A 26,012-nucleotide genomic window follows, 5' to 3' on the forward strand; every position below is an offset into this window, starting at 1 on the left:
TTTTGATTTTCATCGTAAAAAATTACAATTATTTAGAAAAAAAAGTATTGTTTAAAAAAGATCACTATTGCAGAGAATATTTATGAATGACAATAAAATTCTCATTAACACTGCAATATCTTTTTTCTTGAATATCATTACTACAAAGGTTTGTCTCTTTTTCTAAATACACATTATAAATTCACTACAAAATTAACTATAAATTCATTCTTCGTAAAACTAATAATAGGAATTCATTTCATTGAATAAAATGTCATCTTTGGGATGTTTGAGTAAAGATCGAGATATATATATATATATATACATATATATATACATTGATACAATTAAAATAGTCAATTTATTTTAATAGACATTTAATAATACATATTTCATAAAATATGAATTATTACAATAGATGTATATTATATTTTATACATTGGTAAAAGAAAATAATAAAATTTAATAAGGAATATTATCGAGAAAATTTTCTCAATGTTCTTTTATTAAACAAGCGTATCTGGCATTTTGTTATCGCAGGAAAGTCACGTTTCGACGTTCCGCGAAGATTCGCTTAAGTTCATTAACGTAAATTAGAAGATATTTCCAAAAGAGATGACAACTCATCCCTACCATATCCTCTTCGAAAGGGTATAAGAAGGAATGAAGGAATGAGATCTTCTCGAAGTACTCTTATCGTAGATTTTACACGTCGTTACGTTCTATGAATATGTCGTGGCAAGTCGTGTACAGAGTTTAAGATGGATAGTTCCTTGCGAATCTAAATCCTTCATCTCTTTATATTCTCTAGGAGCCATCCCTGAAAGGTCCTAACGAAAATTCAAGTTAAGTTCGAAGGAAACGTATTCGTTTAAGTATATAAAAGAGAAACTCTTTTCTAATGGTTCATAAATGAAATGAAATACAGGATATCGTTCTATATAACGTAACATTGAAATGCTAAATTATTGAAAGTAATTACTGTTGTAATTAAATATCAGTCATTAGTAGAATTCGGTAAAAATGCATGGGAATTAATGGTTGCGGTTTGAATACGTCGTGTGTCCGAGAAATAATCGCAGTAGAACGTTTAAAAATTTTAAATATGTCGTATAATAAAGCCGGAACATTTCTTTTTAATTTACACAAGAGCAAATTGCGTGTTAAGCATTCTTCACTGCAATATCCTATAAACGTATTATATTTTGCATCAAATTGATTTCATGTAATTACATTCGTATGAGATAAAACAAATTTAAAAAATTAAATACAATAATAATAATAATAATAATAATAATAATAATAACGAAGAAATAATATTAATAAACAAATAAATAAATAGTAGTAATATCGGTCTGTATCGATTGATTGTTTGCAATGAATTGGTCAAATACCGTAGTAAAAAATAAATAGAACATAAAGTATGTGTACGTTAATACATATATATATATATATATATATATATATATATATATATAATACGTAAACGGAACTCGCGTTCATCGGCACGCTACCTCCGAAAATAAAAGTTCGAAATGAGCGTGGGGCGATTTAGCTGGCCGGCCGGCAGCGCTGCGTCCTCGAAACGTTCCCGATTTAATTTTAGAAATCCTCCCCGCCTTCACCCTTGCGACCTTAGTTCTATCGCGATGCCGAAACACCACGGACGCGAATTCGTCGGAAGATAAAAATTTTCTTTCACTTATTCCATGTGTTTATGCCATGTGTTTTAAGAACAAAAAAAAAAGAAAAAGAAACAAGAAAGAGGAAAAGAAAAGAATAAATTGAAAGGAAGAAAAAAGATTGGAAAAAGGTGAGAAAAAAGGGAAAAAAAAAGCGAAAGCGAAGAAACCAGTGAAAGGAATCTTTTTATTTTCTTTTTTCACGAACTTTCAAGAAATATTCAATAACAAAGGATTTCGTATGAGCTTTCTTCCCGAAGTAAAAGAATTAAACGTTGTTTTAGACGTTGCGACGCGATGGCGTCGCTCGCGAACTTCGCATCATAAACTTTGGAACGATCGAAAATTTTCCAAGAATATTCTATATACTCCACGACTCTAACGTTCTTTCCTCATTTCATCGTGTAATTTTCTCATCGTGATTGTGTGGTGAGAGGTGAAGGGGGGAGGGGCGGGATTTTTCTCGCGTGAAACATTTTTCCCCGTTGTTGCCGATGGAAAAGGAAGGAAATCGAAAATATAACATGATACGCAAATGAGAACATTAGCATCTGGCGAAATTTTCTCAATGAAATTACTTACTGACGTTTTCTGTATACGTATTTGTGCATGAGTATGTATATATGTATGTGTACGGTAGTGTATGTGTGTGAGAGAGAAAGAGAGAGAGAGAATAAAAGAAAGAGAAAGGGAAAACAAAGATAAAGGTGCAAACAAGCGACAGTTGATTAAGAAAGACGTGTTATACCAAGATGAAACTTCTTGATAGTATTCTTGTTCTTGATAAAAAAAAAAAAGAACTTTCTGTTCTGGAAAGAGCATTGAAATAGAGTTACGTTGACTATGATGAAAATTAAACATAAAGAAAAAGAAAAAGACAAAGAGAAATAAAGAGAGATGCATTAATTAATGTCAGTTCAAATATTTCCGATCCAATATTGTTTTAAAATATAATTGACGTAAGAATTATAATTAAGAAACAAGGAAAAAGATGTTCCTCGTTAAAGAGTAAAGAAGAGAGGAGAGAAAGAGAGAAAGAGAGTGGGAGGAGGGAGATAGAACGTGTTTACAAAGGGATTACAATAATTTTTTGAAATATGTGTCGAGTAAGTAATGAAAACTTTGTTATGACAAGACCGTAGAAGAGGAAAATTTTATCGTTGTTCCTTCATTTTCGACGCAGTCGTCGAATAGCTGAATCTCTTGTGATATCCTAGATTCAACCGAAATAACTAAGTTACTTCGTTGGTATGCATTTCGTTGTAAGAGATCCTCGGATGATGTTGAGAAAATAAGAAAGGATAGATAAACGGTAGAAAATATTTTCAAATTCGTGACATTGTAAATATATATGTATATGTATGTACGCATGTATATATATATATATATACCTTTTCAATCGTCTCGGAATTTATTTATTTAAAAAAAAAAAAAAAAAGAAAGAAAAAAAAAAAAAGAAAATTCCAACGCGATTTAAGTTAAGACTTTATCTTTAATATCGGAAAATGCTGCGTAAATATTTCGTAAATTTAGTTTCTCTCAGTTTCTCGTCAATCCTCCTTTCTCATTTTCTCTCGTGCGAGAAACGAGAGGTAGAGAGAAAAGAGGAAGTTTAACGCGAACGTTTTCGAAGTTTGTTAGGCAACGCTTAACGTCATTCCTAAGTTGGAAATTGCATTCGGCTATATTCGGAATACTAGGTATCTGTACTTACTTGCTAGAGTTATCGATGTATGTATACATGACAGACGATATCAAACTCTACCGGAAATTAAAATCGGTATATATTCCGTAATTAGTACGTCATTAGAATTGCGTATTTGGTTCGTTTCTGTTTAGTGGATTTATATCAAGCGACGCATCACTATCTACATTTTACATTTACATGTATTTAACGCCATCCAGTTAAATATATATATGTTACAGAAGATAAGTACGACAGGAGAAACATATTTTGACATGTAAAACATTTTAAATATAAATGTGAAACATTTTTTCATAATTCTATATATATATATATATATATATCACATACCAACATGCCAATTAAAATATTCTAGAGTGCTCATTTATATGACTTTTAATAATAATTTTTCATTACTTATTATATAATTATCTAGTAAAATATTTTTTATTTTCCGTTTTGTTACAATTTTATTCTAACACGTTTTATAACATAGACCGTATTAGAAATTTTCAAATTCTTACGAAAGTACTTTATCGGAGAATTGAACGTTGTATAGAAAAGGAGAGAAAGACGATCTTATTTCAACACAGCAGGAAAGAAAAAAAGAAAGAAAGAAAGAAAGAAAGAAAGAAAGAAAGAAAGAAAGAAAGAAAAAAGAAAAGAAAAAAAAGATAAATAAATAGACATTCACGGGTTGGATTTCTAAGAAAGTCCTTTCCGAAGCTCGTAAATGGAGCGTAAATTCGAAGGATGAAGTTATTCGTTGATCGTTTGGAAAGATATCGTTTGTAGGAAGTTTAAGTGTGAGAGAAATAAAGAGATAGATAGATAGATAGATAGATAGATAGATAGATAGATAGAGCAAGAGAGGGAGAGAGAGAGAGAGAGAGAGAAAGAGAGAGAGTGGGAGAATGGGAGATACAGAAAAAGAAAAAGAGGGGGAGAAAATACATATACATATGCATACATAGAGATAGTGGACGCGTTTATACGTATTTTAGTTCGAAAATAGAGTAGGCGTTTGAGTGGTGTTCCTTTTCCCCGCGTATGGAGCAACGCATACGTGCGTTCACCCTTGTTTGCACCGTCGCCAAGAATATCGTTGAGAGCAACGTCGTCGAAAGTAACGTCGTCTTCGAAGCACGAGGACGCGCAAACGTTTTCAACTTTTGAACGAACGTGAACGGACGTAGTCTCTTGTGACTTTTTTTTCTTACAACGATCGACAACGTCAAAGTCGTGACATCGAGTGTGATTTTCATTTGATTTTTCGTTCACGTTATCATGACTCTTCCTGTGAAATTGATATAAAAGAAAAAAAAAAAAAAAAAAAAAAAAAAGAAAAAAAGAAAAAAGAGAGAGGAAACGAAAAAAGAAGAAAAATTAGAAGAAGAAAGTAATGAAAAAATAAGAAAGTACGAATAATGGACGTACAAACAAATGGACTTTGTTGATTGTTCAGTGAAAAAGACATAGAATGATGATAAATATGAAAAAAAGTGTTTCGATTTCATCGTAATAAATTTTGCAATTGAAATTTTGGATTAATAAGAAAAACGAAATGAAACGCAAATGAAAAATGAATTATGAGAAATGGTGTAAATCATCATCATCATCATCATCATCGTCATCATCGACAATAACAGTTTCATCATCCAGATCTTAGCGAGTTCTTCTAAATTTCAATCCCATAAAGGAGAGAGACAGTATTAGAGTGACTTCCGGTGTTCCGGAAACGAAAAGGTTCTAGATTCTAATTATAAAGATACTTTTATTTCGTTCGTCAACCATTCGTAGAAGTTATCGTGTTAACGTTGATACGAAATGAATTGTGACTTAATTTGATTTTATCATCAGTCCAACGTGGATTTTACTTCATATTGATAAAATACGATTAATCCAAAATAATTTAACATTATTATATAAATTTTTATCGTTGATTTTTAATGAAAACGATCATGATTATTTTTAATTTTATTTTCATTTTGATATATTATTAGATATTAGCGTTGGAAATGAAGTTTGCAAAAGAAATTATTAATTAAAAAAAAAAAAAAAAAAAATATATATATATATATACGATTTTTAATAAAAAATTAAAAATAAAAAAACCTTTCTATTTCGATAAGACGAAAATTAACGATCGATTTAAGATCGATTGATTTCGATCAGTATCGTGCAATTCAATGCTAATTTTATAATCGGTGGACGAATTAAAAAAGAAATTGTTAAAACAAATGTCGAAGATGCTTCGTTTGGAGTTGCTTGGTGTTGTGCTTCTTGCTTGCACACAAATTCTCACGGAACATCGTGACTCACGTGAAACTCGTGCACCTTACATCAATTATCCGAGGTATCATCAAGAAAGCTTGGAACCCGTGACGAAAGATGTTAAAATAAAACATGGTCGATTACGTGGGACCGTAGTCAAGCCGAGAACCAATCACGATCTTCAGTTAGTCGACGTTTTCCTCGGTAAGTAAGTAATTGCATGCATCAAATTGAAATTCTCATTTCAATTAAACATTTCTATTGAAACGATTCAACAATACTATTTTGCATCAATTTAATGTTCAATGCGTATATATATATATATATATATATATATTTCATTAATCACTTTATACAATATATGTTTCATAATATCAGGCTTTAATAAAGCTAATAAATAATCTCTGATTTTGATAATACTTATTATTATAGAATTATTAATAATTATATAACAATATCGTAAATAAATATATACGTATTCGTGTGTTTTGTGTGTGTGCGTGTGTTTGTGTGTATGTGTGCACATAACTATATTATCATAAAATAGTAAGTTATTTATTATTTTGCGATATCGAATTTTAAAGATAGACTCTGTCTGATTCTCTTCAATGTATCTATCAGTATATATAAAAGTTCTTTTAAACTCGACAATATCCTTGAAAGCAGTACATCCTTGTACATAGCTATAGCAATCGAGATCGCGTTCTGCTTATCGTATATAACGGAAACTAGAAGGAACAGCACCGTTTCCCATCGTGAAAGGACGATATATTCTGTGAACCGTGTTGATACGAACATAGCTTGGTACGTCGCAAAGCCGTTCGTCATTGATGGAATATTCACAATTTGAATACCAGACCCTTTGAATAGATGAGATCGAGATCCTCTGAAAATCGGTAAACGTTTAAATCGTCGACCTCTTTGAAACATCACCATCAGAGAAGTCTTCGTCCAGTTTTATTAATCGTTCGTTAAAATAAATACGACATTTCTCACAAAAAATGTTATCTCTTTTTTATTCACATTATAAAAATAATTAATTAAAGTTTCATTGGATTTTTACACTTAATCGATTTTTTTTTTGATTTTAAATAGCAAAGATATCCTATAAATTGTTATTATATAATAATAATAATATATATATATATATATATATTTAAATAAACGTTGCTCTTACGAAAAATGAAAAATAGATGGAGTAGGTTCGAAGACATCTTCGTTCGAACACTATGTTTCAGTAACTAAACTCGACAATTACGTTTCAATAATCAAACTCGACGCGTAATATGTATGAATGTATGCAAAAAAAAAAAAAAAAGAAAACGAACAAAACATAGTTACGAGCAAAAACATATAATGAATTATACGCAGTATACGTTTATGTCATCTTACTAGGATAGAATTGATTTAAAAGAAAAGAAAAGAAACGAGAAAAAAAAATCAAAACAAATACATTAAGTACGTGCGATTTAAATACAATCGTACGCACTATCGTATTTTTGTCAATAAGTTTTTCTTACTACTCAATCGTTATTTACAAACTCAATATAAATGAATGAATAGATCTGTTGATTCTGCCTGTCTACGTGAGTTCAACGTAACGATTAAATCGTTGAAGTAAAAAAGAAGAAAGTACTTTTGATGCTCTTTGAAATTCTACGAAAGCTTCTTGAGAGAAGGATGGAAGTAAAATTCGGCTGGGTTAGAGGATCGTAATAGTGGAGTTTCGCAACATAGTTCTCTCTTTCTATCCCTCTCTCTCTCTCTCTCTCTCTCTCTTTTTCTCTCTCTCTCTCTCTCACTCTCTCTATCTTTTAGCAATCAGGATCTCCCTCCGATGGGATTCGATACGCCGTTAAAGAGAACTTCGTTCGAAAGGCGAAACTTTCCACGAGCGACCTCCCGCGTTTGATCAACGTATCCGCACGGCTTTGAGAATCCTGATACGTCGAAGGATCCAAAAGAAGAAGCGTCCTGGGTGTTTCGGGAATAGATACTCTCTGTTTCCATCTTCTTGTATGCCTCTCGCTCTATCTCTCTCTTTCTTTTCTCTCTCTCTCTCTCTCTCTCTCTTTCTCTTTTTCTCCCTCTTAAAAGAGAGTTCTTTGCTAACGTATACCCGAGTAAATGCTTTTAAAAGTGCCACCCACGTTTCCGAAACTTCAACAAAAGTTTCATCCTATGCGAAATCTATATAACTTTTTTCTAGTGAAAATTTTTCATTTCAAAAGAGAATCAAATCTGTGACGTCCCAGAGGTACCATTGTATATTTTGCCGCGAGACACGGAGCGAAAGTTTTGAACGAGATGAAATTGAACGAAAATCATTGTACTAAAATCGTCGTTTTGGTTATTGTAAAAAAAAAAAAAAAAAAAAAAAAGAAAAAAAAGAAAGAAAGAAAAGGAAGAAAAAAAATAGAAACTCTACGGTATTTTTAAATTTAAAAAAAAATTTTTTTTTTCTTTTCCTTTTTTTTTTTTTTTTCTTTTAATTTCAATCTATCATTATTCGGATATAATCATATTAATATGAAATTAAAGTGAATAAATAAATTGTTAAGTAAATTATGTATGAATAATCATAGATATAACGCTATACAATTAAACGATAATGCAATATCATAAAATGTTCATAAGAATATGTATTATACATATATATGTATATATATATATATATATATATGTGTGTGTGTGTGTATACGTGTATACATATATAGGTATGCAAGAGATAATTAAATATTTTATTTTATATAAATATATATGTACCTATGTGAATATTCGTAAGCTAAGTGCCAACGTATATAATGATAATGTAAAAACTTTCTGTTACCATACCGCAAAGCTAATTATGCAAGAAATAATTACGATGATATAAATATTAATCGATAATGTCTCACACAAGGGAATTTCACAATTACTGTTAACTCATCGACAAGAACGATGAGAATTATTCTGCATTTCGAAATGTCTATTCTATTGAACGACTTCTACAAAGGAAATAGTTACGGTTGAAGTTACGCGCGTGTTTTAAACGGCTCACTTGAACGGACGTGCATTCGTGGCCGTTTTTAATTTCCCGAGTGAATTTGAAGTTCCGATGGAAAATACTTCAACTTTCACAAACAACGAAAACTCTCCTATCACCAAAGTGAATTTCGCAAAAGCATGATCTATTGCGAATCTCCATTCGTTGTAGGTAAAGTTGGTGACTCGAATTCAAATACAATATGTTTTTTGAAATGTATGTATATAAGTTTGTAAATTGAATCGGTTCATTTATTATATATATATATATATTAAAAATAAACATATAAATCGACGTAATAATATTCAAATATTCAACTTATTTTGTATGAATGGTTTTACTTTTTTTACTTTCAATCTCAATGTTTTTTTACAATTTTTCTTTTTCCCTTTAGGAAAGAATTTATTATAATATATTTTTATTTTTATACCAAATGACTATTACTAATATATCAAACGAACTTCATAATATTACGTAATATTTGCTTCAATTATTTTCGAAACATCTGTTCAACATAATTTATGTTCAAACAAGAAAATATTTATAAAAGAAAAAAAAAAATATATATGTATATATATATACCTTTCTACTCTCATGTAATTTCGAAACAATTAAAAGTGAAACATTTCGAAGAGATTATTTTTATTTTTCAATGAAAATACGAGTCCCACGGGTACATGTAATTTCAAGCGAATAATCAAGTTCGTTTACCTTTATTTGCTTTTTGTATTACGTGGCAACAAAACGAAGTAGCAGATATTTATTTGCCGGTAAATCACGAAGTAACGACGCCTCCGGCTGGCCATTATTCAAACGTGTCCGAATTCTGCCACAGAGCAGCTCTTCGCAGTGCATTGAGACATGAAAAATTCATCGTCACGATAAAGTCCGTTTGCTGGTCGATCTATCGATCGGAGGACAAATAAGTACAAACGCTCAAGCCTGTGAACGAGCTTTCGGATTTGATGTTGCGTGCAAACAAGAATGTCTACGCGTTGTATCCTATTTTCTCTTTTTTTTTCTTTGCTAGAAGAGAGATCTAAAGAAAGATAGATATATAGGTAGATAGATAAATAGAGAGAGAGAGAGAGAGAGAGAAAAGAACGTTTTCAATGTGAAAGAACGATTATCACATTGTACGTTCATCCGTTCTTTCTCTGAGCGAATTTCAACTATAAATCCGGTAACGACGGTCTATACGAAAAAATTTATCATCGTTATATATGAAAGGCTATATCACGTATCTCGGATGAAATTTACTAGACACTGTCAAGGATCTTTTATATATAAAGATCAAAGAAAGTATCGTATTATTTGATTTTGATCCGTCGATAATAAAAATCATTTAATTTGATATTAAATTAAGGATAGGATCGATATATCTTCTTTATTGTTTCAAGATATTTTTAATTTATACGTAGTAATAATTATTCATATAAATGAAGCGGAATATTTTCTATCTCAGAAATATAAAAAAGTCGTATCAACTGGTGATGGATTATTTATTTTTTGTTTTGTTTTTCCGTAGAACGTACACGAACGAGGGGGGAAACAATTTCGTTCGTTTGAAACACACTTGATCGAGAACGAGGTGTCTACTTTTACTAGGTTTCTAATCGATCAGAGAATACGTTTGAGAACGAATCGAAAAGAAAAATAGATGGATAGACATAGAGGTAAAGATAGAGATAGAAACGGATACAGTGGCAGAGATAGAGATAGAGATAGAGATAGAGAAAAAGATAGAGTGAAAGAGAGAGAGAAAGAGAAAGAATCACGAATTAATCGGTTTGATGGGACGTTCGAGAGCAATGCTGACAAATCGACAAGTCGAAAGTGTCGAACTAAATTGTTCAACTATGTTTCAGGAGTCCCATACGCCGAGCCTCCAGTCGGCTCGCTCAGGTTCACGCCACCGAGATCACCGCAACCCTGGAGAGGAGTACGACAGTCTCTGGAATTTGCTCCGGTTTGCCCGCAAGTACTACCGAATCTTCGTGACGAGGTGAAACCAGCACGCTATGAGTATCTCGAGAGGCACTTGCAGTATCTCAAGAACCAGAGCGAGGATTGTCTCTACCTCAACATCTATGCTCCACATCAACCAGAAGGTAAGTTTTTTTTTTCATTTCTCTATGTTTGAAACATTTCTGGTAGTTTAGAATTTTTTTACGAATCGATCCTATTTTTTTTTTTTTTTTTTTTTTTTTTTTTTTTTTTTTAAGTAGATATTTATCTACATATATCGAACGCGTTATTCTCATATAATTGAAAATGTTACACGTAAAAGTTAGTTGAGCGATACAGAATTAATTTATTTTTGCAGAGTTTTTCCATTGTTTATTATCTTAATCGATTATTCGAGGATTTACTTATCCAACCATTCTTTTCTATATTTTATTAATTCGAATAAAAGAGAATATTTGAGAAATACATTTTTACCTTTTATTCTTTTTTCTTTCTTTTTTTTTTTTTTCTTCTTCTTCTTCTATCTTGTAATCAAAGCATTTATCTTTCATATCTTTTGAATATAAAAATGTTAAGTTTTTGCTTGCCCATATGTATGTATGCGTATAGAGACGCGCTCTGTTTAAAGAAACTAAAGGGTTCGCTTTATTCTGCGTGAAGGAGATAAGAGCTTGCACATTAATCATAGCTTATAAAACTTTTTCGTAGATTAACTTAATCCCGAATCTATGCGGCCTCGAAAGCGTTGCGATTAATAAAGGTATCTCGAAGCGCACGAAATCTTCTCCCACCATTCTCAAATTCCTATGCCACCTCTCCACCCACACCCTATCATATCGAAGAAGTAATATCAAGCCTCAGATAGTAGCGAATTATTTTCTCGTTTGTAATCGATGAAGCGAAATGCTATGGTATTATGTGGATTAAGTATATATGCCAAGCTGGGAAGTCGGGTATGAAAACGCACGGTTTTGGAACGAAATCCAAAGAAAATCGGTATTATAGCGAATTAATTGAATAACAAGGCGTAAGTAATTAAGATTCATTAGAAAAAAATTTTTTTATTATTAACCATTTGCATCTAAAACGTCATTATTGGAAAATGTTATAAATCGGTGAAGATATTGAATTTTTATAATAAAAAAAAATTTCATCTGTTGTGCTCATCTGTATGATATGCCGAGAAATTTTATCCGATGATAATTGAATTAAATTGATTTATCTGTTATCGATAATAGAGTATGAAATGTTTCCTTTTTTAATACCAAACAGAAATTCTTTTAAAATTCTCATAAAGATCGAACAATTCGAAATATTCGAATGAAAATTCTTTTAAGATTTAAATAAATTTTTTATCATAAAATATTTAGAAATTTCTTATTATATTGTTTTGCATTACTTAATACTGCCAGTGCAAGTAAGGTTTTGCTATTCTAATATTAATTGTTATTCCACGATAACACATGACTTTCCGACAAGACGCAGCCGCTATAGCTGAGAAAGCGCGAGGCACATTTGAATAAAATTTAATGCGCCATTTTAAACGGAGAAACGCACGAACGTGCTCGACGGGCGTTCTCACGAAGAGAATGCACTTTAGGGTAATTACAACGTACTTTATGCCAACCGCGTTCGACAAAATTTAGAGGGATTTGCCGTAATTATTTCGTGGTTCTTTGCTTGTCCGGTTATTAAAACACGATAAGATATTTATTTCTATTTCATCGGTCGGTAAAATTTTCCGCTTCCTTCTTTTTTTCTTTTTTTTTTTTTTATTTTTTATTTTTTCATTGTAATTGTTTTAACATTCTTTTTATTTCTATTTTTTATTTTCACGAATAATTTATCTCTTTTTTATATTTCTTTTTCCGGTCTCGAAAATTTATCTTTTATTACAATATATTTTTTCTACTCCAATTATTTATTTGTACGTTGGCAGTGTATCCCTGCACGTATGGCCAACCATTAACGAGTAGGTATTACAGTTATCAACATGGATTTTCCAATATTTAAACCAGTCAGCGTGTTTGTTCCCAGTTCTCTCGGTTGTCATTGCAACATGAAAAAATTTTACATCGAAATATCGACATGTAACGGGTAGTTTTATGGTTGCCGTGTTCATATTCACATGGCTGAGGGATAAGGGTAAAGGGGATCGGTGGAGAATGATCGAAAGAGGGAAATGCATCGAAGCTATGCGGTAGGTGCTCGCCTAGACGAGCTTCATTCGCGATCCCCGTGGTTCGTGGGTCGTACCTTCAAAAGATGAAAAATGAAAAAAAAAAAAAAAAAAAAAAAGAAAGAAAAAAAAAAGATAAAAACGAAAAAAAGAAAAAAAACAGAGAGGAGGAGATGCTAGTGGCCGCAATAGATACGCCTGTCTACTTCGCGAATCGATTTTCATTTACGTAAAGGGCTCGAGCGAGGTCTCTGGGCTCTGGGCTTTTATCGGTAATTATAGGAAGCATTAAGAGTGTCGATATCGGTAGCTACGCTTTCATTTTTCTCATTCCACTTTGTTCTTTCTTTCTCTCTCTCTCTCTCTCTCTCTCTCTTTTTCTCTCTCTTTCTCTATCTCTAGGATCCTAAAAGGATCTAATTAAAGGTAGTCTACTGTGGTGAGGCGAATTGCCAATTAGCGGCGAGAGTAGTCTTACGTTCGAATCGAAACTCGTTCTACTTCATTCGTTCGTTCTCTTTCAATCGTTGAAGTATGTCTAATATAAGAGGTCTCCGTCTTTTTCTATGGAACTTCGTAACCAGTAAAGATATTAGACGAACTGTGAGATACGACAATTCGATGTATTTTATATACTTTTGTAAAGAAAGAAGAAAAAAATTCATCAATATAATAATATATGATATCGGTATTAATATTGAGGTAAAACAAAAATTTTCATCCATGTCCAACACTTTGGGGAAATTGTATCGGGGAACTTTAAAGAAATAAAACAAAACAAAAAAGAGAAAAAAAAAAAAAAGAAAGAAAAGAACAAGAAAAGAAAAGAAGAAAAATAACGAAGGAATAAGATACAGCTTAAAGAATCAGCCGGTTATATCTCACGCGCATTTATCGAGCCTCGCCAAGTTGTAGTTCAACCGAGAAATTTTCTTTCTTCCTTTTAAAGCAAGAGAGAGAGAGAGAGAGAGAGAGGAAGATCTTTCGTTGGAGGAAGACGACTTTCGAAATTGCTGAGATGACGGGATAATTCTGCGTGGAAGAAGATGCAGTTTGGGGAAAGGGGAAGCCTTAGAATAATTTAATTCGACGTCGGTAAACAGAACTCATTCGTCTCTTCCGTCGGAGAGCGAACGTGTGTTCCGTTCGAACGATAAAAGAGAGAAAGAGATAGAAATAGAGAAAAAGAGAAAGAGAGAAAGAGAGAGAGAGAGAGAGAGAGAGAGAGAGAGAGAAGAAAGTAAGAGAATCGCGATGAAAGATGCGCTGGCGTTGCAAATAAATTGGAAGTGTCCAGCCACGGGTTAAAGGGGCTGTTTCGCGGAAGATATACGCGCCCTCTTAAATATTGGATGGTGAGGCTTGCTAGGAGAAGATGAAGAAGGAGGGGAAGAAACGTGAGAGAGCTTCGGAGAAGCCGCTTTCCACTTGTTCGAGGCATCTCAGGCGCCCTTCGGAAAATATCGGGAAATTCATTAATACGCGATCTACGGGTGTAACATAGCATCGTATAAATCTTACCATGAGACAGAATTTACAGCATCGTGTAGTTACGCTGTTGGTTCTATATCGTGACGTTATGTGTGTATGCGTTCGAGGGCTGATTTGAACTCTCGTCTTTCTCTTTTTCATCTTATTTCTTTTCTCGCCAGGGTTTAACCTTTTGTCGATATAACTCCGTCGATAAATATCGATTACATATCGCTATCGATAGCATCGATATTTCTCAATATTTATCGATATTATGGGGGATTGTATATACATTGAGTATGTGGAAAGTATCCGTAAATATCGATAAGTATGTATAGATATGAATGATAAACTTTTGGTTTATCGAACGATAAAATTGTCGATCTATTATAAAGAATAAATTTCATCTCTTAGTTATCATATAATAGATATAATACTGATGTAATATAATATACAATATGATACCATTTACTCGTTGAAAATAATAATACCGTATAATAATTATAATGTAATAATGTAATAAATTATTTCAATATGATTATTACAATGTTAATCCTATGCATATTCACGCAAATATTATAGTATGCTATAGTAATTTTATAAGAGAGAATATCAATGGTAGTACAGTCGGAGAAAGAAAGAAAATCGTCGAAAGCTCGTGGTCTTCTTCTTAAAACTTTCTTCAAGCACCACTCCGTGTACCGTTTTCGTTTCAAAGATTTTGACCCTTCTATCTCTCTCTCTTTCTCTCATACACTATCTATCTCTATTTCTCTCTTTCTCTCTCTTTCTCTCTCTTTCTCTTTTCCTGTAGTTCCATTCCTTTCAAAGGATCGCGGAATGAGATCCGTATATCCTTCAAGTTCCCTTTAAGACGAAGATGAAACCACCGTTTTGTGGTAGAACAAAAAGAAAAAAAGAAAAAGCGATGCTATGCGAGAATCGTCTTACGTAATAATAAAAGTTTACATGGCTATTAAAAGTCTTGAGAATTTCAATTTGATACGTGCGTGAATGTATTTGCATGTATCTGTGGATAGATTGATATATAAATCGTTTTATAATTGAAAATAACAAATTAATTTAGTGTCTTCTTATTCTTCCTATTTTTTTCTTTCCTCTTTTTTTTTTCTTTCTTTTTTTAGTTTTTTGTTTTTTGTAAACTCTGGCCCGCATCTCCCCAAGGCCAATATCTAGAATCTAATTAACCACAGATGATGTAGCAAAATGATTGTGGAGTACCTACCTCTGTTACAGAGAACTCGAAATATGCCCACAATTATGGCGATAACATCGGTGCGTGTCGGCATTATTACGTAGCCGCAAAATGTATTTCGACTATTTCGTTCGATGTGTGAACATTATATCCGTGTATGTACATAGAATATACGTACGACTTTGTACAACCGCGATGACGTTTAGCGAAATAACGAAAAGCATATGGTTAACCCTGCTGACTTTCGGCTACCCAATAACCTACGATACATCTACGCTAATATCTTTTACCAATGGGAACAGGAATAACTGATTTTATGATGTAAATGGGGCTAATTGCAATGACATTGTGTATTTACGAAGGGACATGAAATTTCATGTAACGTGTTAGTATGTATGTACGATTCTGAGCTGTCATAATATTTGTCATCCTTTTGAATCTATCGTTATGTTATATTTAGATAAAGGATATATATTGTCTATATGAAATATATTACATATAAAATGTTATAATATATTAATATGGATAATGTTGATAAGGAAATTATATTTATTCATTTCAATCGATATTTATCGTTAATGAAAATTGGATAAATCTTAAACGAGAAATTGTTTCCTATTTTTTTTTTGTTTCTTTTTTTTTTTTTTTTAAGTAAGGGGAGAAAGAAATAAAGATAAAACTTACTTTCTACAAGAATAAAGATAGCTATTCGCATATACCTACGTTAAACTCTACTTCACGAACCTACAAATTCCTCCAATCGCTTCTTTCGAGTTCACTCGCATTCAACGGATGCTTTCTTAAAGTTCAATCATTTCCGTCGAAAATGCCAACAGAGAATGTGCATGACAGTAGATAAAGATGTTTGCTGAAGTTTCCTTCCAAGCGACCACGTTTGAAGTCGAAGTTGTAAATTGCCAACCGCATGCGAGGACGGTGTACATTCGAAAAATAACCACCGAGGAGCTTGCCTTATACAAAGTTGAATGTGAATGATGTTCGTCCTAACATTTCCATGAATCAAGATATACAATAAGAAGTCAAAATATTATAGCTATCGTAAAATACATATATATAGAAATTGATACATGTAAACAAAAAAAAAATATATATATATATAAAGTACACACACACACACACACACATATATATATATATATATCTACACGTGCATTGTTATTACTATAAATAATAAAATGATATATAATAGAATATAATAATTACTATGATCTATATAGATGTATATATGTTTGTACAGTTTATATCAGATGTAATTTCTAAAAATTATTATAGATTTCATATATGTATGAATAATTTATATTTAATGGAATAAATTAATAATATAAAAATAACTCGTGAAACGAAACGAGCACTCGAACTTTCACATACATACCTTACGTATACATAGATACACTATGTGTTTATATATTTCTACCCTTGACTCTCGCTCTCAAATTTTCTTTATTCGTCTCATTCTCTCTGGTTTTATGTGACAACGCGCAATGCGGCACCCATATGGTTTTGATAACAACGTTATCTGACCGAACTGTGCTAGGTCGCGCGTGTTACCGGCACGTCTCACCGGTTATTATTCTCGGCCGATCGCTGCGCATTGATTTACTATTAATCGCAACTGTGGGAAATCAAATGGTGAAGATTACGAATTTCATACGCGAAATAGTATTTCTTTTTTTTTTTTTTTTTTTTTTTTTTTCTTCACTCCTACCAAATTTCCTTATTACGATATTAATTCTAAATTATTCTGTGCAAAGTTCATACGATGATCGTATTCGGTTCGATGAAGTTCATTATAAGAGTTTTATAAATATAAATCATTTATTTTTCAAATAAATTTATTTATATTTTTTATCGAATAACAAAAATATTTAGATCTTGTCTAATCTCGAATGAGATAGATAGTCCATTTCATTAGAAATGATTTCGACAAAAATGATAATCATTTATCACGACAATTTTTATATTTTATATATGTATTAAAAATAAAATTGAAGTATTTAGATAACTAAAGAATTTGATTATATCATTTTGATAAAATTACTTTGAAGAGTTTCATAAAAATGGATTGCCGATTCTTTACAATCTTTATGTTTGACGAGGATAATCAATTTCTAATGGAGAAAGAAATAAAGATGAAAAGGAAGAAGGAAAGAAAGAAAGAAAGAAAGGAAGAAAGAAAAAAGGACGATAAAAAGTCGTCATAAAGGGAAAAAAAAATAAGAAAATAGTAGGGATGGTTGGAAGAAGTCGAGTCGTCATCATTCGAGAAAGAATTTCGGATCGTCAAGAAGTTCGTGCCCGTTAGCTCGGTCGTTACTTGAAAGCACGTCATGATGAAATTAGCTTTGTTACGTCAGACGAAAGCGGTGCGTACCCTACCACTCTTTCTCTCTGTCCTTTACTTTCAAAGCTTTTTTCTTTCTTCCTTTTGGTTTTTTTTTTAACATCCCCGACGTTATCACCTCGTACACGTGTCCTTATAACTAAAAGAAGAACATCCGTCGAAGACATTTTCACCGTTTACTTTTTGTCTCATGTAAGTGAATCTATAACGTTGTAATAGTACGAAAATGTAAATACACTCATACATATATCGTTTTCATATTTCAGGTAATACCGTCAAAATAAATTGTATGTATTTGTATATGAAAAGCTACTCAATTATTTTTAATTGATTGTATCTTTCGAAGTGACAAAAATAAAAAAAAAAAAAAAAAAGAGAGAAAGAGAAATGCCTTATCATTAGCAACTAGACTATATTTATTGCGTTGATAACTCAATTACATCGTTCTTATGATAGTTATTTGATGAAAAAAACAAATGAATATTCTCGATAATATTAATTGATCGTTCGTCAAGGGAAATTTCTAATCAAAAGTTTTGTAAATATTCAAAGAATATCTCGTTCGAATGAACAATGATAGAAAGTATTAAAACGGATATAAATGTTCGTTCGTTGTTTCGTCAAATAAAAAAAAAAAAAAAAAGAAGCTCGAACTCTCATTAAGAATAGTTTAGATCATTCGTTATCCTTTTTATTTGACTCGTTTAAAGAGAAACGATGCATAAAAGAAAAAAAAAAAAAAAGAAAAAGAAAAAATGAGAAAAAAGTATTCTTACCGATATGATTAAAGTTTTCGACACGCTCGTTGACGAAAACGTAATGAAAAATAAAATAGATGACGAAAGAGAAAAGTTATCGTTATAGTATAAGGATAAAAGTTGACGATTCATAACAAGTTTATCCATCGTGGCTAAGAAAATTCGAAGTAGGAGGTAGTTCGCGGTTTGCAACGAGCGCTTTGCTCAAGCCCTTAAGGGTTTTCGAGTTTTCCCAGACGCGATGCGACACGAGGCGACGCGAGCCTCCGAGTCATGCCTGTTATGCTCTCTATAGTATCGCGACAAATTTCACGAAGGATAATATCTAGATCGTCTTCCCGTAAATCCGATTATTCTTACCCCCGATTCAGGTCGTTTTCTCTTTAAATTTTAACTGAGATTTCCCTCTCTCATCTCTCTGTCTCTCTTTATTTTCAAACCTTTAACTCTTATAAACTTTGATCTTTCATTGAAAATTTTGAGACAACCTCGCCCTCCCCCCCCCCCCTCTCTTCCCACCCGTGTGACGTTTGAAACACTTCTATAAATTCTTTCTTTCGATAATAACTTTCTTTTTTGTCACAGCAACGATATTATATCTTATATTTTACATGGCAATATTTGTTATATTTTAAATAGCAAAATTAACGATGCGTTATTTTCGTAATGTTCTTTTTTTCTCAATTACTTTTCCTTTCTATTTTTTTCTTTTATTATTTTCTCTATTTCTATCGTAACTAAAAAAAATCATCGACATCGTCGCGTAACATTAAATCACATCTTACTTCACTATATCTAAACGAAACCGAGCAATAAGCCGTATCGTGGACGAAACGAATGAGTTTTCCGGCGCTATATATAAAATTTGTCTAATGGTTCGAAGAGAGCGTCTCGTCTCTTTTATTCTCTTTCATTTTCTCTTTCTCTCTTTCACTTGATCTATTTTCCCTCTTTTTTCCCACTTTTTCGCTTTCTTTTCTACCCACACTAGTCTCACACACACACACACACACACACACACACGTCTATTCTCCTACTCTACGTCTTTCTCTCTATTTCCAGTGCAATACCTTCGTTCTCTCAACACCAGCAGTCTTCCTTTCCTCCTTTTCCTTTGTAACCGACCACCTTCCTTCCTTCCTTCCTTCCTTCCTTCCTTCCTTCCTTCCCTCCTTCCCTCCTTTCCTTTCCTTTTTATCCCTCTACCGCTTCCTCACCTTTCTACTCTTTTTCACTGAAAGAGCAAGATGAGGGTTCGAAAGAACTTTTTAACCTTCTAAAAAACTCATTTGTTCGCTCCTCACTTCCAATATAGGTTTTCAGTAATGTTAAGTTCATGATTATCGTTATTATAATATACTACATATACAATATGTATGTATATTATATTAAAGAGATGTTATATAATTTAACAAATATATAAGAGATATATTCATTCTTTAAAGTTTACACGTATATGTATTTTATATATATATATATTATGTGGACCGTAAAGTAATGTCACTTTCTTAAATTAAATTCAAACGAATAAATTTTTAACAAGTTTTTATTTCTAATCACAATCAAATATCGACATGCACAGAAACGAGATTATTTTTCGGTCCACCTAATATTTATAATATGTCAGAAAGATTATTGCTTTATATATTACACGTATGCATCTTCGATATTACAATTAATAATAATAATTATATTCTTTTTCAATCAAAACTTATAAATTAATTTCCATGAGAAACGTATAACTGATAATTGGCTGATGACATTATTTGTAATATATTGATTGTATATTGGAAATATTCTTTACTCTTGTATTATATTATGTATTTTTTTTTTTTTTTTTTACCCAATACTCGCATATTTTACTTAGTTTTATAAATCTCTTTACACGGATATAAACAGTGATAAATATCGTTATTGTCAGACAGTTATGGAAATTAAACAAATACTCTATGCAGGCTTATCGTTCTTACAATTAATTCGAAATAGAGAAAGAGAGAGACAAAGAGAGAGAAAGAGACAAAGAGAAAGAGAAAGAGAGAGAGACAGAGAGAGAGAGAAAGAGAGAGAGAGAGAGAGAGAGAAAGAGAAAAGAAGAGAAAAAAGGGAAGAAAAAAATAAAGAGAAAGAGAGAAAAGGGAAGAGAAAGAGAGAAACGTCGTTGAATATTCAGTTCCATCTCGACACCTCGCAATTTCGAGTAAACGCTTCCCGTTAATCGGACTACGGAACTACGCTTTTGTACTCGATGCTCCCCGATGGTCCCAGGGAAGGCGTCGTCGAATTCAAAGAGACCTCTCGAGTCGTCGATTTTCGCGCGTCTAGTCTCGTACGCTGGGAAAAGCTCAAAAGGGTCTATTTCCCATGGAGTACCTACCCATCTATGTGCATAGGTGGATACACATACGTGTACATACACGTATACGGGGTGTCTTTAAATTTTTCGAAATAAAAGTTTTCATCGTTATCGATATACATAAAATGATGTAGTGGAAAAAAAAACATTTGTTTCTTCATATTTTACGTAAAAGCCTTTATTAAAAGTTAATTGACGTAACGTAATCGATCGATTTGAAATATGAAAAAAAAGAAAAGAAAAAAAAAAAAAAAGAAAAAAGAAGAACAGACAAATTGGAATAAGAAAAATTTCCTTTCTGATTAGGATCCGATTTGTATAAGTTTCTGTGAACTAATTAAAAAATTCACATTTAATTATTGTTTTAATTTGACATTTTTATCGAAACAAAAGTGATCACATTGTACGGTTCACCCAGTATGCGTATGTTCTCGCTTGTAAACTTCGTAGTTTTAGGAAAAGGTCTTTACAGATCTGAGAATAGAACGGTCTAGGATAGGTACTGAGGTACCTTTCAACTCGATAAAACCGTTTCTCGCGAAGATAGAAAATGCTGAGGGCGAATCGTGGAATTCGTAGAAGCGAAAGGGCTTTCATAAATTCAACGAAAATCGAAAGTCTCGCTTTAGCTTTCGTCATTTTCTTTTTCTCTTATTTATCTTCTACTATATTTTCCGTGAAGATCTTTGGCCTTATAGTGAACGAAAGTCGAAAGATTTGTCGTATTTATTCTTCCTTCTCGCTTCTTCCGTTAAATCTCAAAGAGAAATGAAATATTGTGGCTCCGCTTGAATCTTCTGTTACGTTCCAAAGAGAACATTCCTCAGAAGTGTTTAATCCTTTCTTATTTCTTTTTTTTTTCCTTTTTTGTACTTCTTTCTTTTTCATTTTTTTTTTTTTGCTTTTCTTTTTTTTTTTTTTTGCTTTTATTTCACTGAGACTTTAAATCCGAAATATCCTCTGTAATAAGCTATTAGGGTACTGTCAAGTATAAGTATAATAAAATTGACAAAAAAGGCTTTAAAATAATTAACCCAATGAAATATTCTGTATAAGATTAAACAAATCTTGTCAGGAGGAAAATATTTCATTAAACGTATCTTTTTAACGTTAATCTCTAACATACTTGGCACGATGATCAAAGTGATAGAAATACGACACAAGCATAACGTTGCAGAAAACGTATAGTTTTAGAGTCGAATATAGAATGATATATTTATATTCTATTTATGTATCTCGAATAATTAATGTATAAAAGGAAATCTAATGAAAGTATGATAATTTTTTGTGACGATTTGAAATTCCTTCCTAAAAATCATCAAGAAACTAGAAAGAAAAGAAAAAGAAAAGGAAAAAGAAAAAAAGAAAATATATAAAATCATTCGTTGCTTTCATTTTTCAGCTAAAGTTAAACGATTCCATCATATCACGTGGCCGCAACACACGATCGATCTACGTCGAGATTCTGTCGAGTTCAAAGTTCAAGTCGTAGAACGTCTTGAGAGCCAAAACCCGACGACCTTTCCCCTTCTCTCTTTACTATCGAACTCCAGAACGTCGTGGACTATCCCATGAAATCCGATGTCCCTCAGGATTCGTGGCTATTTGCATTCCCTATCTTGGTAGTTAATCGTTGCTCGGTAAACAACTGTCAGTATTCGTAGACCGATGCAGTCTGTCGAGATTAGGACACGTATAGCTAGATCGTCACCGATCTGAACTTACTGAACTTACTTGCATCTTTGATTGATGTTTAGAAACTCGAGAAAACTTTACGTACGTTGTATATAAAGCTAGTTGATCTTGTTTATTACTATGATGATAGGTTAAGCATATTTACTATGATGATAGGTTAAGCATATTTGTATATGTATATATATATATATATATATATATATATATTTAATATGTATTAAAGTAAATAATAAGTGACTTTAAATAATAAATAATAAATCAGTAAATTCTATATATAAGAACAAAATATTTTCAATATATTTCATTTTGAGAAATTATTATTTGTACGTGTAAAACTTGTTCGTTAGTTTGGAAATTAATAGAAAAGTCAATCCAAATCGTTTAAAATGAACTTTTTAAAAAGAGCGTGAACTTTTAAGTGAGATAGAAATGATAGTTAGCTTATACCTGTGAAAGTTATCGTCAGACACGTACACTCACTTTCTCGTGAACGTCGGCTAAAAACACTCTGGGAAATTCGGTGAGACCGAAGTGGAGTCAGCGGGACGAACTTAATCGGTGCCAAGTTCAAAAGACAATGTCTAGCGCGCGAGCCTTCCGGGGTAACGTCTAGTTAGAAGTACCGACGAACTCGTGGCATCTACGAAAATTCAATGTACCGTAAGGAAGCGAATCAGTGATTTCCCTTCGGTAATATCTGACAAGGAGAGAAGGTTGGAATATCACTGGATAGAAATAGTTAGGGGCTCTGTGATATTAACTAATCAACTGAGAGCAAACGGGGCAAGTATAGAAACATACATAAATGAGGAAGAGTAAAGAAATTATTATATCGGTATAAAATATGGTCAATAAAAAAAAAAAAAAAAAAAGAAAAAGAAAAAGAAGTTCGAATAAAACGAATTACACATAAAACGAAGAAAAGTAATATAACCAAAGTTTCTATGATACGATAAAAAGATATATGTGGTTATAGTAAAAGATTCAATAAAACGAATTAAACGATATACTATAATGTATTATACTTTACTATAGCATATATGTAGATAGAGGGTGCCTAGCGAATTGAGAGCGAAGTATCGAGTTACAGGGTTCAATACTAAAATATATAGATAGTCAAACAGAAAAAGATAGATAGATAGATAGAGAGAGAGAGAGAGATAGAGAGAGAGAGAGAGAGAGAGAGATAAAAGAGAGAAAAAGAGAGAGAGAGATGTAGATATATAGATAGATAGATGCAAGATGAGAAGAGAGGGTAATCGAGTCGGGAGTTTCGGCCGCAAAGTGAGTCCTCCCGCTTGTCGAGCTTTCCATCGTGGAAGGTCTTCCCCGTGAATACCTCGGTGCATTCTGGGCCCGCAGGATGGCCACTTAATATGGAAGGAAAGCAGCTGGTGGCATGCGCCGCGTGCTTATACACCAACCCCCACCATCGTATCTCCTTGCTAGGGTAGACGCTATCGAAGCGGACAGTAACATATCGGTCGTGCATGCTATGGATTTTGGTTCATCATTATGTAAGTCTCGAATCGAGCCAAGCAGACCCCCCCCCCCCCCCCCCCCCCCCCCCCCACGAAGAACCTTCTGATGCCCGCGACCTATATGAATATCCGTCTATTCAGCTCCGGTATATTTACTCGTGGCTCGATTCCGGTGCGGAGACCACGTAAGGAATCGAACGTGAGCGACCTGTTAATAATCCGCCTACCTCCTAGAGTTACCCCCAGAGCTAACTTCCCCACCACTAAAATTACTTTCTACTCTCTCTTCTTACCATCCACGATAGCCGGCCGCTAGCCGAATTAATTTTGCGAAACTGACGCACTTCCAGTGCGACATTCGAAACGTGCAAGATCCATAGACCAAGCGCACCAACGAGCCAATTATTTACATTTCTTACTTGATCAATGTAATATCAGAAGCTTTCGATGAATTTCCCAATGTCTTCTTGTGCTTCTTGATTTTTTTCTTTTTTCAAAGAATAAATTTAATTTTTTCTTTGATTAATCGAAAGTGAAATTTTATTGAAAAGTTTTAAATATATACGAGATGTAAAAAGGATATTAGAAATTTTTTGTCGTAATCGAATTCAATCTTAAATATATTCCATGTATATTCTTGATATATTCTAAATAAAGTGAAAAAAAATGGACGTAAATGTATTATTGTAATTTCTTTCGAATGACGATCGTGGAATTTATGTTTTTACTTTGATAATTCAAATTCTCTATAGTCATACATATGATTTAATGATTCTCTTTAAACCCATTCCCGTTACTTGTTGCGGTATTATCTCGAAATCGTTAATTAGAATCCTTCCAAGGTATTTAATGAGGACTACCGCCCACCGAATTAGAATGAGTTCAAAGCGTTCTGAACATTTTCTCGGCACATTTGCGGTACGACGACGGACATTATTTGCTTTTACAGAGAGCGACCGGGGAATTGTAGTATTCGCGAAACTCGAGACCCCTCTGAAACGTTCAAACACCGTAGGAATGGCGAAATAACTGGATTAGATGTAAATCGTGAGTTTGCAATGCAAATCGAATATGTCTGTTGAAAACGTATGGGTGGACGTATATATGTACTAGAGAGAAAGAGATAGAGATAGAGAGAGAGAGAGAGAATGACAAGAATCGAAGGTGTAAGAGAGAGAAAGAGAGAGAGAGAGAGAGAAAGAGAGAGAGAGAGAGAGAGAGAAAGAGAAGAAGATAGAACAAGTAATCATAGTCAAACCTATTTTGGAATAAATCTGGCCTAGCTTTTATTGAACCTGTTGCTTATTCGCCATCTGGACCATCCTCAATTCCTTGATTCCTCGCATTCTTATAATTTTGCTATCAAAACTACTATCGATTGAACTCTTTGACGTTGAAAACACTTACTTAATGGGATTTTTATCTGATCAAAAGATAGATTACTTTCTTCGTTTATATAATAATTTAAGTATAATACAATCGCGATAATAAAAAAATGCAATATGTATCTCCCGGATGATCGTTTGTTTAGGAAAGCGCTTATGAAAACTATTCGTCAATTATGTTCTTGTGCCATAGAATGACATTCCATTGTTCTAGAGATAGGTCTAATAAAGCGAATATACCGGTAACGGCAAGCTGATCGATCTTGGAAAGAGTCTCGATAGAAGATATTCGGCATTTGGCGTTCAAACCTACGTATTTCAGTACGTGCTCATAGATATGTGTGTATATATATATATATATATATATATATATGTATATGTATATATACATACATATATACGTACTTATATATACGTCCGAGGTTCGTGAAACCATATCTGCTACGTAGAACTATACGTGAATACATATGTATATGTATCTATGTATGAACATACGTAGAT

General features: G+C 32.6%; 1 protein-coding gene across 5 annotated transcripts in view; it reads left to right on the top strand.

Moving 5' to 3' along the window:
- Positions 1–1,630: 1,630 nt before the first annotated feature.
- The window catches only part of LOC124951668, a 72,969-nt gene continuing 48,587 nt past the window's right edge, over positions 1,631–26,012 (top strand). For 2 of the 5 annotated variants that reach the window (XM_047500422.1, XM_047500426.1), the window contains exons 1-3: positions 1,631–5,091; positions 5,349–5,823; positions 10,513–10,755. In XM_047500422.1, coding sequence (XP_047356378.1) covers positions 5,586–5,823; positions 10,513–10,755 — 481 coding nt within the window. In that variant the 5' untranslated portion in view covers positions 1,631–5,091; positions 5,349–5,585. The remainder of the gene's footprint in view (positions 5,092–5,348; positions 5,824–10,512; positions 10,756–26,012) is intronic. The other 3 variants (XM_047500424.1, XM_047500423.1, XM_047500425.1) reach the window with 3 other exon arrangements.

The sequence above is a fragment of the Vespa velutina genome, chromosome 9, assembly GCF_912470025.1.
Source record: "Vespa velutina chromosome 9, iVesVel2.1, whole genome shotgun sequence".
In the NCBI taxonomy this organism is placed as follows: Eukaryota; Metazoa; Arthropoda; class Insecta; order Hymenoptera; family Vespidae; genus Vespa; species Vespa velutina.